General features: G+C 48.3%; 3 protein-coding genes across 5 annotated transcripts; 1 reads left to right on the top strand and 2 right to left on the bottom strand.

Moving 5' to 3' along the window:
• Positions 1–97: 97 nt before the first annotated feature.
• Positions 98–1,341, bottom strand: Hypk (huntingtin interacting protein K). 2 transcript variants are annotated; one of them, XM_021185157.3, is made up of 4 exons: positions 1,113–1,336; positions 700–755; positions 359–410; positions 98–255 (listed from the first exon to the last, which is right to left on the bottom strand). In XM_021185157.3, the coding sequence occupies exons 1-4, from the start codon at positions 1,296–1,298 to the stop codon at positions 160–162; spliced, it is 390 nt and encodes a 129-aa protein (XP_021040816.1). In that variant the 5' UTR covers positions 1,299–1,336; the 3' UTR covers positions 98–159. The 2 variants fall into 2 exon arrangements, with proteins under 2 accessions (XP_021040816.1, XP_021040824.1); XM_021185165.3 differs by lacking the exons at positions 98–255; positions 700–755 and having other exon boundaries at positions 351–410; positions 1,113–1,341.
• A 430-nt stretch (positions 1,342–1,771) lies between these two features.
• Positions 1,772–6,426, top strand: Serinc4 (serine incorporator 4). The gene is given in 12 exon segments (XM_021185118.3): positions 1,772–1,955; positions 2,269–2,433; positions 2,586–2,764; positions 3,077–3,156; positions 3,396–3,489; positions 4,242–4,453; positions 4,637–4,732; positions 4,832–4,958; positions 5,277–5,349; positions 5,765–5,813; positions 5,939–6,089; positions 6,270–6,426. Coding segments are annotated over 12 exon segments (1,482 nt in total). The 5' UTR covers positions 1,772–1,856.
• A 961-nt stretch (positions 6,427–7,387) lies between these two features.
• Serf2 (small EDRK-rich factor 2) lies at positions 7,388–9,142 on the bottom strand. Of its 2 annotated transcripts, none has more exons than XM_021185138.3 (3): positions 9,033–9,142; positions 8,369–8,477; positions 7,388–7,729 (listed from the first exon to the last, which is right to left on the bottom strand). In XM_021185138.3, exons 1-3 carry the CDS (start codon positions 9,037–9,039, stop codon positions 7,666–7,668), a joined length of 180 nt encoding a protein of 59 aa, XP_021040797.1. In that variant the 5' UTR covers positions 9,040–9,142; the 3' UTR covers positions 7,388–7,665. The 2 variants fall into 2 exon arrangements, with proteins under 2 accessions (XP_021040797.1, XP_021040807.1); XM_021185148.3 differs by having other exon boundaries at positions 7,388–7,752.
• Positions 9,143–14,609: the final 5,467 nt, after the last annotated feature.

Here is a 14,609-nt window from a genome sequence, read left to right on the forward strand (position 1 = left end):
ATTGTTCACACAGTTTCATCAAGGTCCAACATAGAAACTGACAATAAAATAGAATATATAATGCATTTCATCTGAGATGAAACTGAAAAAAAAAACAAACCACAAAACAGAACACTTTATTTCAGTCAGTCAGTCCAGAATGTCTAATAAAGCACATTATCAGTTGGTTAGGGCAATAAGAGCCTCCACCACATTGCCCATGTGTTCCCTCAAGCTCCTTTCTGCTGCTGCTCGAGAGATCTCCATTTCCGTCATCTGCAAAAGGGAAAATCACGTCACCAAAGCCTCTTCTCCACTTTGTTTCAGGAGCCCAAATTAGATAGCACGTCTCTTGTGAATCCCTTAAAAAATTACTCACTATCAACTCCAGATCTTCCTTCTTGATAGTGACCTTCGCCAGTTCCTTCTCCCTGTAAATATTTATACATTTGTTTTCATTCTCTGCCTCTGCTATAAACTCCCAGAAGGAACACTCCCAGCTACACACAGAAAATGGGTCGAACAAGGTTTACTGAAAATAGCAAATAAACGCGCCAATTCTTTCCCCTGGAGGTTTTACAGTAAGGTATCCTGGAATCTTTTCTTCCACTAACAAAGTTATAATCCCTAGATCTGTAGAAATTGGTTAAAGACGTAAACCTTTTTTCCCCTGGAGAACGAGGACCTACCGGTAGTGCTGGTGGCGTGCTTTAAACTTACCGCTCTTGTTTGGCCTTTTGTTCCCTGGACCGTCTGTCTCCAATTACGGACATAGCCTGTAGAAAACACGAGTCAAGTTATCTACCACCGTGCCACCCAAATTTTCTGATCTAAAACGCAATACCAAAAATAAGAATCACGTGGTTCTCCAGGTATTCACAACTACTAGTGTTCTCAGGACCAAAGGACTATGCCTAATTTCGTGCACATGAGATATATTTAGGCCCAATCTCTATCGAATTCTTAAGCAAACAGCAGACTGGGTGGGTGCTGTCGCTTAGCCCCACCCTACTGCCAAATCCCACCATCGCTATCAGCCGTCCCGGAGCCCCAGTGGGCAGCAAACCGGTCAGTCTCACCTCACTCCCGCCCCACTCTCAACCCTTCTCATACAAGCTCCCAGCCAACTTCACCGTTTCAAGATTCGAACTCTGGATCTCCTTCTCTTCCGCATAGTCAGTAACCCGCTCTAGGTCAGCAGCACCACTGTCATGTTTCCTTGGCTTCTCGGGAGGCCGCTCCGGGCCGCTGGTCTCGGTCTCTAACTCCAACTCCACGTCTCCCTCGGTCGCCATTTCGATCTCACCGCGCCGCCGCATAGGCTGCCGCTTCACAACTTCCGGCAACCCTCACAGCTTCCGCCCAGAGAAGGGGCGGGGTAGGCGCTGGACCACACCTTTGTGCCTGTCTTGAGAAGCTTCAACTAGCAAAGAGATTCGCTTTTGACTTCCTCTCCAGTTTGTTTTCTGCAGTCTCCTTCGACTATCTGTTCACTACCCACACCACCAAGACTCATTGTTCCTAAGAGCAATCCTTTCACACAGAGACACACACATAGAATTCTGTCCAATCAAGGTGGCTAATCCTAAACCAATTAAAAAATCTAATCCCTAGACCTGATAGGCCAACGCTCCTAATCTCAGAATAACAGTCCGAATGATCCGGAATGCGAAGCCTGGTGAAGGCATCTTCACAAAACTATTTGCATCAATCTACCACTTCCTGGTAACCTGTATTCATGTTATGACATGTCTATCTGCCTTAAGACGAATGATTAGGCCAGCAAAGCGACTGTCCAATGGGCGAAAATCCTGAGAAGCTGCTGTCCCTCATCAGTTTTTCCAATACTGGATCTACATCTAACCTCTGGGACAAAAATGATGGGCGCCAAAGTTGTCACAGGCCGGAGCACCACCCAGGGTCTTGCACAGCAGCACGGTGGAGTCAGTGATGTAGTGGAAACCCCCTTCAATCAGGTGAGACATTTGGGAAGAGATAGCTAAAAAGCTAGGAGTTGGGATGAGAAAACTGGTTCTTTGCCTGGATAATAGGTAAACATCTCATTCCACATTCCCAGCCATAGATCATTAGGAAGAAGTTAAGTGGTTCAGGAATACAGCAAAGTTTAAAGTTCTTGCAATGAAAACCTTACTAGTGCTTTGTGGAAGGTAATCCTAAGAGGCTCATGACCAGACAGAAGGATGGAGGGTTTGGGGATTTGACCATTGGTTAAATGGTCAAAAACTCTGAAAAACTCTGCATTGCTTCCTACATCTACTCTATCCCCAGGCGTCCTGCTGTGGACCTGTTTCTTGGACCAGTGGCTGCCACTCTCTGACAGAGTCTACGAGTAGCCGCCTGCTCTACATCCTCCTCCACGTCGGGGCCTCAGCAATCTGCTGCCTCCTGCTTTCGAAGACAGTGGTAGAAAGGGTCTGGGGCAAAGCACATGGGGTAAGTCGGCAAGGGTTGCAACGTGAGGAAAAAAAAATTTTAAGATTTGGATTAGGAACAGGGAGCAAAGGAGTCAACCTACCAGTAAAAAGTTGAGACTATCCATATATTGTGGCTTGCCCTGACTTTTCTCACAACCAAACTCCCTGCAGATCCAGATGCCCTCAGTGCTATGTGCCCACCTGTTTGGCAACTCTGATTGTCCAGTGCTCAGTGGCTCTGGCGCTGTGTATCGAGTATGTGCAGGAACTGCCACCTTCCACCTGCTGCAGGCTGTGCTGCTAGTGCGCCTCCACTCCCCCACCAACCCTCGGGCACAGCTGCATAACAAGTTTGTGTTTAATTTTTTGGATGGGGATGGGATAGAGGGAAGTAGACACAAGCTGGCTAAAAGAAACTCCAGGATGAAGAAAGAACACTGTAATAAGACAGAAAGTATGTTTATAAACTCCTGGGCTCTAGATTTTAAGTAAGTTATATGCAAACCTTCTCTAACTGTAGTGTTGCTCAGATGTGACTGTGGCATCTGAGTTAGAACTTGGACTACAATGGGTTGGGGCTGGTTGGTTCCACCTGCCATACTTTTTTTCTTTCCCTCCTTTGCCTATTCTCCTCAATCTGGTTTTCTCTCTACCCTAACTAGCTTCTGGAGCCTCAAGCTGTTGTTCCTGTTAGGTCTCTGTGTCATTGCCTTCTGCATCCCTGATGAGGATCTCTTCCCAGGTACTCTTCATCTTACACTGTGATCAGCAAGAGTAGGCTACAACTTCCTACTTAAGAACAGGAAGCTAGACTTACATTACACAACTATAATCCTAGCATTCAGGAGAGTGAAGCATAATTGAGAGATTGAGACCTGCCTAGGCTATGCAGCATTTTAATCAAAAGGGGGGGGGGGGTTGGGGGAATATACTATCATGACCAGCCAGAGCTGAAAGTTCCCAATGGTGCCTGTCTTGCAGCCTGGCATTATATTGGCATCTGCGGAGGCTTCACATTCATCCTATTACAGCTGGTGCTTATCACAGCCTTTGCCCAGTCCTGGAACAAGAATTGGTAAGGTTGGGCTGGAGAGATGGCCCAGAGGTTAAGAGCACTGACTGCTCTTCCAGAGGTTCTGAATTCCAATTCCTAGCAACCACATGGTGGCTCACAACCACACGTGACACACACACACACAAATAAATTTATAAGAAGCACTTAATCCTAAAGATTCCTCCAAGGAGGCTGGCAGACATTACTCAGTACAGAAAGGCTAGGCAAAGGCCATAGCACGTCTGCTCTCACAGCCTCCCAGAGAATACCAAAATGCTCAGGAAATCAGATACTTGATGGCGTTTGCTTGTGACCCCAGCACTAAGGAGGAAAGACACAGGAGGGCCGATAATTCAAGGCCACAAAAAACCACAAGCAGAGCAGGGAGTTCCAAGTCAGCCTCTTAAAACAAAGAGGCGCCGGGCGTGGTGGCGCATGCCTTTAATCCCACCATTTGGGAGGCAGAGGCAGGGGGATTTCTGAGTTCGAGACCAGCCTGGTCTACAGAGTGAGTTCCAGGACAGCCAGGGATTCACAGAGAAACCCTGTCTCAAAAAAACAAAAAACAAGCCCCCCAAAAAACAAACAAAAAGTGGTAAATACCCATAATCTCAAGACTCAGCATGCTGAGGCAAGAGTTCTAGGGCAGTCTTAAGTGTAGGTAAAATCCTGTCAGAAAATGAACAAAAAGCTCAAGAATGTACTGTGTGGCCTAGTAGGCTGACTAATCAGTAATGGGTTAAAGTTCTAATGCCCTAACCACTTCTCTTCAGGCAGACTGGTGCAGCTCAAGACTGTAGCTGGCTCCTAGGTGTGTTACTGGCCACTCTAGGATTCTACAGTATGGCAGGTGTGGGAGCTGTGTTACTGTTCCACCACTACACACACCCTGATGGTTGACTGCTCAACAAGATGTTACTCAGTCTGCACCTTTGCTTCTGTGGCCTCCTGTCTCTCCTCTCCATCGCACCTTGTATCCGCCTCAGTGGGTATATGCAATTTAACATTGCAGATTTGGGGGTGGGGTGTGTCCCTTTGAGAATTATAGCCAGTGTTCCTGGCCTTCCCAGGCTCAGCTATCTAAAGTACCTCTGCTGCTTTTGTCTCTCCCCCAAAGGAGGGGGGGACAGAAGTGCAGTGAAGGAGTACTAACTCCTGTTCTCCCTAGAGCAACCAAACTCTGGCCTCCTGCAAGCCTCTATCATCAGCTGCTATATCATGTATCTGACCTTCTCTGCACTGTCCAGCCGTCCCCCAGAGACAAGTAGGACCCAGACTGCCAGTACAGTGCCAAAGACCTTTTCTGTTCCTTCAAAGTGCCCAGCTTTGTTCATAACCCTGTTCTCTCATTGCCCCTTGGCAGTAACCTTTCAAGGACAGAATCACACCTTGTGCCTGCCTGGCTGGAATAAAATGGAACCACAAATACCGGATACCTCAGTAGCAGTGTTTAGTGCTGGCATCATGTATGCTTGTGTGCTCTTTGCTTGGTACGTAAAGGTGCCAACCAACGGTTAGTGTGAGCGGATGCCCAGGACTCACTGAAGAATGTCCAGTGCTGAGGTTTATTTAAACTGTAGAGCAAGTCTAGAACCAGAAAAGCTCCCCACGAACAGGGACAATTTCTAAGAATAGCACTTTGGTCAGATGATCCGCATGAGATGACGGGGGCAGGGGAGAATGTTGAGTTTAAAATGCACAGACTTTAGGGGCCTCTAGGAGCAAAATACCCTCCGGAAGTATGTTGACAGTAAATGCCACCAATCTTTCACATTTGGCCCAAGGTTTAAAAAAACTTTCTTTCACAGCAACGAGGCTTCCTACCTGGCCGAGTTATTTGGACCCTTGTGGATTATCAAGGTTTACAAGTATGAGTTCCAGGTGAGCATCAAGAGCTCAAAACCCCAACACCCCTCCCCCAAACACAGAGACACACATCCTACCAACTTCTACCCAGAATGCTCAGATTCTAGCTGCTGTTTCCTTTTATTGAGTACCCACAATGTGCTAGGCACTGTGCTAGATACTTTACATACATAGTCTCATTTCATTTAATCCTCACAACAACCCTGTGAGGTAGGTATTTTCTCCATTTCACAAATGGAGGAATTGAGGCACAAAAGATTAAACATCTTACCAAAGTTTGCATAGCCAGTTATATGCTGGAGCAAGAATTTGAACCCAGGTGTGCCTCCACTTCTTACACCAGGTCAATCTTTTCAACGGGGAGATTTTCTAAATTAGCACCCTCACACTGTCTTAAAGACATTTCAAAACACGTTGCCTTGTTTTACAGAAGCCCTCAGTCTGTTTCTGCTACCCCCAAACAGTGGAGCCAGAGGATGGTGAGTCACATGCGCAATCTAGCCAGCTGAACCCTGTGAAGGGCCAGAGCCCTCAAGAGCCTTCACAATAGTTGGGGGAAGGGAGTGTCAGCAACATTGCTCCCCATCGGCACTTCTCTCTCTAGGGCAAAGGAGCAGGGCCAGGCCAGCTGACCAGGAGACCCCTCCAGCTGCTCAGGTGCAGAGCCAGCATCTTCCCTACAGCTACTCTGGCTTCCACTTTGCCTTCTTCCTTGCTTCACTCTATGTCATGGTTACCCTTACCAACTGGTTCAGGTAAGAAGAAAGCAGACATAAGATACTCTCCTGAAAATCTAGCAATTTTAAGGAAACACTTTAAGGCCATTCCAAAAGTTCTTGGGAGAGACACCCAAGGATCTGCCCTGGTTATGAGGAAGTAGGGAAGTTCAAAAGCTAAGGCCCTGCATCACCTCTAATCAGCCTTTACTTTCACAGCTATGAGGAAGCAGAACTGGAGAAGACCTTCACTAAAGGTAGCAGGGCTACCTTCTGGGTTAAAGTTGCCTCATGCTGGGCCTGTGTCCTCCTCTATCTGGGGCTGCTCCTGGCACCACTGCTGGCTCCCCACTCAGAATCATGACCACCACCCTAGTATATTCAGGCAACACTGCCATGGCATCAGTACTGCCACATAAAAACTGGCTCCTGATCTGTAGTAATAAACAGGGAGACAGACCCTTTAGATTATGCTCTTAATCTTAGCTCCAGGAACACCCAGCTGAACTCAATACCTCAAGGACAAATGAGCAGTTATCAGTGCTTAGACTCAGTAAGTATCTAAATTGGAAGAAGCAGACAAACTCACTAGTTCATTAAAGCTCAAGAGTCTAACTCCCAGGAAGTAAACCCAGGAGCCTTACCTGATCCTAGCAGTGTGGCACAAGACCCTTTCTGGTTCCTGAGCTGGAGATAGGGTCAGGGAAAGACCTACAGAGATTGAAGATTTGGGTCTGCTCTTAGCAATCAAAAGGAAATGAGTAGCTCAGCCCTAAGCAGAGGTGGAAGAAGCCCAGGCCACAGAACAAACCAGGGCAGGGAAAGAAGGGAGCAGAGGCTACCATAGGTTTTAATCCTGGTCTTGAGGTCAAAGGAAATGGAAGACAAAAACCACCTTCATTCCCTGAGGAATGACAGAACAGAAGAGAATGTGGGCATCGAGAGTGGCTGACCACCAGAAGTTGGTGAGCAGCAGGATTTTTTTTCTTTTTGGCCAACTTTCAAGCAAAGAAAGAATGAAGAGACATAAATTTGGGTCTTAGATCCTTCCCTCTTATGACCCTCAATACCATCCTGGGGATGGTGTCAAGGGTCGGTGTGGGGGACAAAAATCACAGAAAAGAAGTCTCTATAGTTCTTAGAGGACTCCTCTGCCATATAACTGGAGTGCTTTTCCGGTTGCAATCGTTAAAATAAAGGCTTCTTCTGTGATGTTTTCCTTATGAAGTCTACAAATCCATAATCTCTTAGGTGCCTAACAGAACTCCCCCCTTGTAGTGGGGAAGGGCAGTCACTCCTCCATCCCCATGCCCCCAATCCCCAGTCAAACCAGGCGCTCAAGGAATTACAAAGCTACTTTTAATACTTTGGGGTGTGCCCCACAGGAATAAAAAACACTGGGAAGGGGTAACCCCCTCACCCCCAGGAGTGGCCCAGAGGGAGAGAGGCTACCTGAGGGGAAGGAAGCACAAAAGGAACCCGCTGCAGACTCAGGGCAAAGGGAATGCCATCGGTGCTGGGACCTGTGAGCACTACAGGAAGAAACTCGAGCATGGTGGGACTGGCTCCAGGCACACAGGCGGAGGGCAAGAGGGTTGGACACGAAGCCACAAGGCTACTTGGGTTCCTCCTTCTTCTCGTTTGCCTTTTTCTGCTTCTGCTGCATGATCTCCGAGTCCCTGGGGGTAGAGATGATGGGGCACTGGGAGGTACCAGAGGGCAAAAAGGACAAGATGCAGGGGATGAAGGGTACAGAGGATAAGATGGAAGTGGATGGGACAAAGTTCAGCATATGGCTGCTATATTCCCACCCTAGGAGAACAAGAGGAACAGAGCTAAGGGTCAAAAGGCAATCAATCAGTCTCCATCTGGCTGTTGCCCAAGGGGTCAGAAGTCTGGCCGCTCAGGCCCAAGGTTTTCTATTCTGTACTAAGTACCACACCCCAACAACACTAGGGAGAAAGTCGGGAAGAGGGAGGAGATACAAGCAGCAAGGAGAGTCAAAAGTACTGGGCTGTCAAAACAACTACACTTGACTTATGAAGCCCCTGCCCTTGCCCTTAAGGTCAGAACTAAGGCCCGCAGAAATCAGCCTGCGGACAGAGACCCGCCCCAGTCCCTTCCTGTATTGTATGGCTGTGACCTAACAATTTAGAGTGGGGAGGAAATAAAACCCTAGAGGAAGCAATGCAGTCTGCCCCTCACATCTAACCTAGACTCGGACCCTGCAATTGCTCTCTCCTGGTACACCCCCTCTCTAACCCAGGTCTCCCCGTCCAGTCCCGGCCCGACCCTTCCTTTCCCCTCCCTGGGGCTACCTCTGCTTGCGGGCGGCAGCAGAAAGCCCATCATCTCGGCGCTTTCCCTTAACCGAGTCGCTCTGCTTCTTCATGTTCTTCTGGCGGGCGAGCTCTCGCTGGTTACCGCCTAAGAAGAGAAGGTACAAAGTGAGACGCCGGGGCCGCTGCTCCACGTACACACACCAGCGCCCCTCCTCCCCGCAACTGGGACCCCGACTGTCCCCCCAACCCCCCGCCGCGGCCCCGACCCCATCGCGGGGCTTCGGCTGCCCGGGGTGTGGCAGCCGCCCCGGGGCAGGTTAACTTGGGGGTGCGGGAGGACGGTGCGGTCGAGACTGCTGGCGGCGCGCGTCAAGTTTGAGGCGGCGCGGGGGCCCAGACAGCTGCTGCGGTGTGTGGGACGCGCCGGGGCCTCACGGGCACGCGCCGGGGCCCACCACCCAGGGCACCCGGCTTCCCCAGCGCGGAAAGCCGGCGGCGGCCCGCGCCCAACACAGGGGTCTCCGCAAGTGGCGGCGTGCAGAGGGCTGCGCTTCCGGCTGGGCGGGAGGCAGCTGGAGAGCGCTCCCTAAAGACCTTTCTGTCCGCCGGGGAAGCCGAGGGGACGCACACGCGGGCGCCCGGGCGCGCGGGGAGCGAGAGCGGAAAGAAAAGGGAGAGAGGAAAAGGTCCCAGCACTCACGGGTCATGGCGACGGCAGCGGCTCCAACCTGCCTCCGTTGCGTCCCCCTCGTTCGGGCCGACGTTGCAGGCCCCGCCCCCTTCGCGCGACGCCACCAAGTCGTCTTCTTCCTCCCGCCCCTTCACGCCCGGGCGCCCGCTCTCATTGGGCAGGGGGAAACACGTGGAGTGCGGTGCCACGCGCCAGTCCCGGAGGGCGAAGAGCGGAGCTCGGCGGGCGGAGCGCCTGGCACGGGGCGGGGCTTCCCCGGAGCGCTAGGTCCCAGCCTGTAGAAACTAGGCCGGGTCACGTGGGCGGGGGGTGGAGGGGTGCGGCTGGCGATGTGGCGCTCCGACGGGGCCGGGCACGTGACTAGGCAAAGTGACCTCATGTGGGACAGTTTAGGGTACTGACTGACAAAGTCGCCCCGAAGGAACGCGGGGGAGGGGCGGGGACAGGACGGGGTGAGGGCGGGATTTCCTAGGTCGTTCATCCGGTTATGTGCTATCAGTTCTCTGGAGCTAAACTTAGTGCGGTTCCCCGGTCTCCGAGCCTCTTGGCCGAACACTTGCCACAGTTGTCTGAAAACATACGCAGACAATTGGGAAACCACTTTCCACTTTCCTCGCCCCTAAGCGCAGCCAGTTTTAGTGTGTCATAAAGTGATCCTACAATCATTTCCCAAGAGCTTGAGTCCAGAGCTCCTGCATGCACATCTCCACTACTGAACTGGACTTAAGACTGCCCACAGAAACTTTGAATGTGCGTTGGGGGTGACGAAGCATACCCGAATCTGACTGTGGAGTTACTTCAGGAACCGAGATTAGGGAGTGCTCCTATTTTATTAATCTGCATCTCTCTTTCTCTCTCTCTTTAGACCGTGCCTACCTTGTATCATTTCCCCTAAACCTTACATTTGGTTTGTAAGAGAAATCAGGCTAGTAACTAAATCTTTATTTTCGGTTGCTGAATCACAGATGCGCGCGCCCCCTGTAGAAGAGATTAGTTAAGCATTCTCTCCCTTCCAAGGTCCAAGACAACACGAATTCTGCTAAAGTATCATGAAACAACCCCAACATGAACCAGAACAGTAGGATTCGTTTCCTGCTGGCCAGAGGCACTTTATCCTGTCCAGTACCTTCACTAAGCAACTGAATTCAGGGACTTCACTCCACTCTTTCACCGGAGTCGCCTAAGACTGCTGGAAAACACAGATATTTACACTACGATTTATAATAGAAAAATTACAGTTTAAAAATAATTCTAGAGCCGGGCGTGGTGGTGCACGCCTTTAATCCCAGCACTCGGGAGGCAGAGGCAGGCGGATCGAGGCCAGCCTGGTCTACAAAGTGAGTTCCAGGACAGCCAGGGCTACACAGAGAAACCCTGTCTCGAAAAACCAAAAAAAAAAAAATTCTAAGCCGGGTGTGGTGGCGCACGCCTTTAATCCCAGCACTCCGGAGGCAGAGACAGGCGGATTTCTGAGTTCGAGGCCAGCCTGGTCTACAGAGTGAGCTCCAGGACAGCCAGGGCTACACAGAGAAACCTTGTCTCGAAAAACCAAAAAAAAAAAAAAAAAAAAAAAAAAAAAAAAATTAATAATAATAATAAAAATAAAAATAATTCTAGTCGGGCGGTGGTGTCGCACGCCTTTAATCCCAAGCACTTGGGAGGCAGAGGCAGGCGGATTTCTGAGTTCGAGGCCAGCCTGGTCTAGAGAGTGAGTTCCAGGACAGCTAGGGCTACACAGAGAAACCCTGTCTCGAAAAAACAAAAACAAGAAATAATTCTATGGTTGGGGATCACCACTACATAAGGAACTGTATTAAGGGGTCGCAGAACTGGATCCATGAACCCTTATAAAATGGTAGGTATGGTGGTGTGTTATCTGTAATCCTACCACTTCCATAATGAGAAGAGAGGTAGAGATGGGAGAATTTTCTGGAAGTTCAAGGACCAGTTAGCCTGGAATATAAAGCAAAAGCAATCCAACAGAAACGATGACAGACCCTGCCTCAGAAAGATAAAAGACAGCCATGGGTTGTGGCACACGCCTTTAATTCCAGCACTCCGGAGGCAGAAGCAGGTAGATTTCTGAGGTCCAGGACAGCCAGGGCTATACAGGGAAACCCTGTCTCGAAAAACCAAAATAAGCCGGGCGTGGTGGTGCACGCCTTTAATCCCAGCACTCGGGAGGCAGAGGCAGGCGGATTTCTGAGTTCGAGGCCAGCCTGGTCTACAAAGTGAGTTCCAGGACAGCCAGGGCTACACAGAGAAACCCTGTCTCAAAAAAAAAAAAAACAAAAAACAAAAACAAAAAACAAAAAACAAAAAACAAAAAACAAAAAGAAAAACCAAAATAAATAAATAAATAAATAAGAAAGATAAAAGTGAAAGTTGTTCTCTAAAGACACACACGGGGGTGAAGGAAATGAATTTAAATGAATGGTGGTAAATTTTGATGGGACTATAAACTAATGCCTATCCCAAAATCAAGTTGAGACTAAGACTTCAAACTGGCTTTGTGAAGAGCAGATAGGAAACAAAACCACAAAACAAAACATTACCATCTTCAATTTTTCCTATGTTCAATCCCACTTGAACTATTAATATTTTTAAAGATTTTTTTTTCAAAAATGTGTGTATATATGTGTCTGGGTGTGGGTTTGTGTAGTACCCATAAAGGCCAGAGAAGTGTGTTGGATAGCTTCCTGGCAGAGTAGTTACAGGTGGATATGAACCACTCAGTGTGTGTGTGAGAACCAAATCCAAATCCCGCCCCTCTGCTGGGATATTGTATCCTCTTAACCACACTGAGTCATCACTACAGCTCCTGCTGTTAATGTTAATATGTTTCCATTTTTCTTTCTCTCCCCATCCTTCTCCTTGACAAACTGCCCACTGGAAATTAAACCAAGGGTTTTTTTGTTTTGTTTTGAAGGGGGTTGTTTCTTTTTCTTTTTTTTTTTTTCTTCTCCTTTCCTTTGTTTGTTTTGGTTTTGGTCTTTTGTTTTATTGAGACCACGTTTCTCTGTGTACAAAGTAACTGAATGGAACTGTTGCTTCTATGCTGGGGAGAAGTTGGTGGGCTCCATGGACCTTGATCTGGGCCAGTGAAGTGATTCATGCTGTAATGGATGGATGTAAAGATGGAGAATGGGTACAGCCAAGGAGGGGCAAGAAGAACCCTTGAGGAGAGGGAACAGCCAGCCTGTGAGAGCCATCAGACCCTACTCCCTCAGGCAGGCAGGCCCATCCAGAGCCATGGTTAGTGAGTGAATACTAAGTTGCCTCTGAAACTAGGTCAAGGAGACAGAAGGGCAATACAGACACAATGACAGCAACGCTTACCAAGGCAAGACTTAAGCAGAGGCACAGAGTAATGGGTTCATAAAAGCAAGGGAGTATGTTCCCATAAAAAAAAAGTGTCATAAAAATAAAAATGCCGCCGGGCGTGGTGGCGCACGCCTTTAATCCCAGCACTTGGGAGGCAGAGGCAGGCGGATTTCTGAGTTTGAGGCCAGCCTGGTGTACAGAGTGAGTTCCAGGACAGCCAGGGCTACACAGAGAAACTCTGTCTCAAAAAATCCAAAAAAAAAAAACACAAAACAACAACAACAACAACAAAAAACCCAAAAACAAAAAAACAAACAAAAATAAATAAATAAAGATGTCATTGGAGCAGGGAAGACAGATGGTACCCTGACAGCTGTTGTAGGGACACTGTAGGAAAATGAGCAGCTTCACGGTGGACTTGGGGAGCCAGGCATGGCTGTTTACACCTGTGACTTCAGGACTCAGGAGGCAGAGGCAGGCAGATTTCCGTGTTCAAGGCCAGCCTGGTCTACAAAGGGAGTTCCAGGACAGCCAGGGCTACACAGAGAAACCCTGTCTCGAAAAACCAAACCAAACCAAACCAAACCAAACCAAACCAAACCAAGCCAAACCAAACCAAACCAAAAACAACAAAAAAAAGAAAACAGGCATGGTGGCACATACCTTTAATCCCAAAACTAGGGTGGCAGAGGCAGGCAGATTTCTAAGCGGTTGGAGCTAGCCTGGTTTACATAGCAGTTCCAGGCCAGCTGGGACTATTAGACTCTGTCTCAAAAACAAATGAGAGAGAGAGAGAGAGAGAGGAGAGAGAGAGAGAGAGAGAGAGAGATTAAGAGAACCATAAAATTTATTTTGACTAATACTAATGCAAACACTCAAGTTCTTACAAAAATACCATTAGAAAGTGATGGGAGGGGCTGGAGAGATGGCTCAGTGGGTAAGAGCACCCGGCTGCTCTTCCGAAGGTCCAGAGTTCAAATCCCAGCAACCACATGGTGGCTCACAACCATCCGTAAGGAGATCTGACTCCCTCTTCTGGAGTGTCTGAAGACAGCTACAGTGTACTTACATATAATAAATAAATAAATCTTTAAAAAAAAAAAAGTGATGGGAGAAACTACACACACATTTTTGAGGCAGGTGAGTTACATTTGGGAGCATTTTGGGAGGACTAGATTCTTTCATTTTCTTCTGCTTTCCAGCACTTAGGACTGAGCCCAAGGCCTCTCAAAGCACTGAACCACTGGCTGTCCTGGAACTCACTTTGTAGACCAGGCTGGCCTCAAACTCAAAAATCCGCCTGCCTCTGCCTCCCGAGTGCTGGGATCAAAGGCGTGCGCCACCACGCCTGGCAATTTAAGCTTTTCCAAAGCAAGAATCTGCTATGTGATCTATCCCTGAGCTTCAGTAAGAGCCTAGTACTCTGGAAATTTTTGTTGAATGAATGAATGCGTGCATGAAAATGTGCCTATTGTGGGGCTGGTGAGATGGCTCAGTGGGTAAGAACACTAACTGCTCTTTCAAAGGTCCTGAGTTCAAATAAATTTTTTTTTTTTTTTTTTTTTTTTGGAGACAGGGTTTCTCTGTGTAGCCCTGGCTGTCCTGGAACTCACTGTGTAGACCAGGCTGGCCTCGAACTCATAAATCTGCCTGCCTCTGCCCCCCAAGTGCTGAGATTAAAGGTGTGCACCACCACGCCCGGCTAATAATAAATCTTAAAAAAAAAAAAAAAACCATTGTGAAAGCTGAATATCAGGCAGCCAGTGTTCACCCTACAAATGTTAGGCTCTGATCTCTGACCTCCAAATATCATCCTCAGTTACCTGCTATTCTATTTGCTCTTGCAGTATTTATTGGCTTAATTGTTTTTAAAATGAGGTTAGGTTATCACTTTGAACTACTGGGCACAAGCCACCCTACTAATACACACCATGGAGGCTTTCTCAGCATCCTGTGCATGCCAGACAAACATTCTACCCACAAGCTTGATCCCCAGGCCCTGGTCTCTCCTTTAAGTTTAAATCAGGAAAGTCCTACAAAAGGTCCCAGCTAACATCTAAGAAAAGAAAGCCCAGGCATCATCTTTATGAATTACACCCGCTAAACCAGGTGTGGCAACCCAAGCCTTTAATTCCAGCTTTTGAGAGGCAGAGACAGGCAGATCCTTGAGTTTGAGGCCAGATTGTTCTACAGAGTTTGTTCCCTGACTCTAAAATGAAGAAGAAAGAGAAGAAAAGAAGAAAAGGAAAGGAAGAAGAAAGA

This window comes from Mus caroli, unplaced genomic scaffold (genome assembly GCF_978045245.1).
Source record: "Mus caroli unplaced genomic scaffold, Mus_caroli_1 scaffold_2, whole genome shotgun sequence".
Classification (NCBI taxonomy): Eukaryota; Metazoa; Chordata; class Mammalia; order Rodentia; family Muridae; genus Mus; species Mus caroli.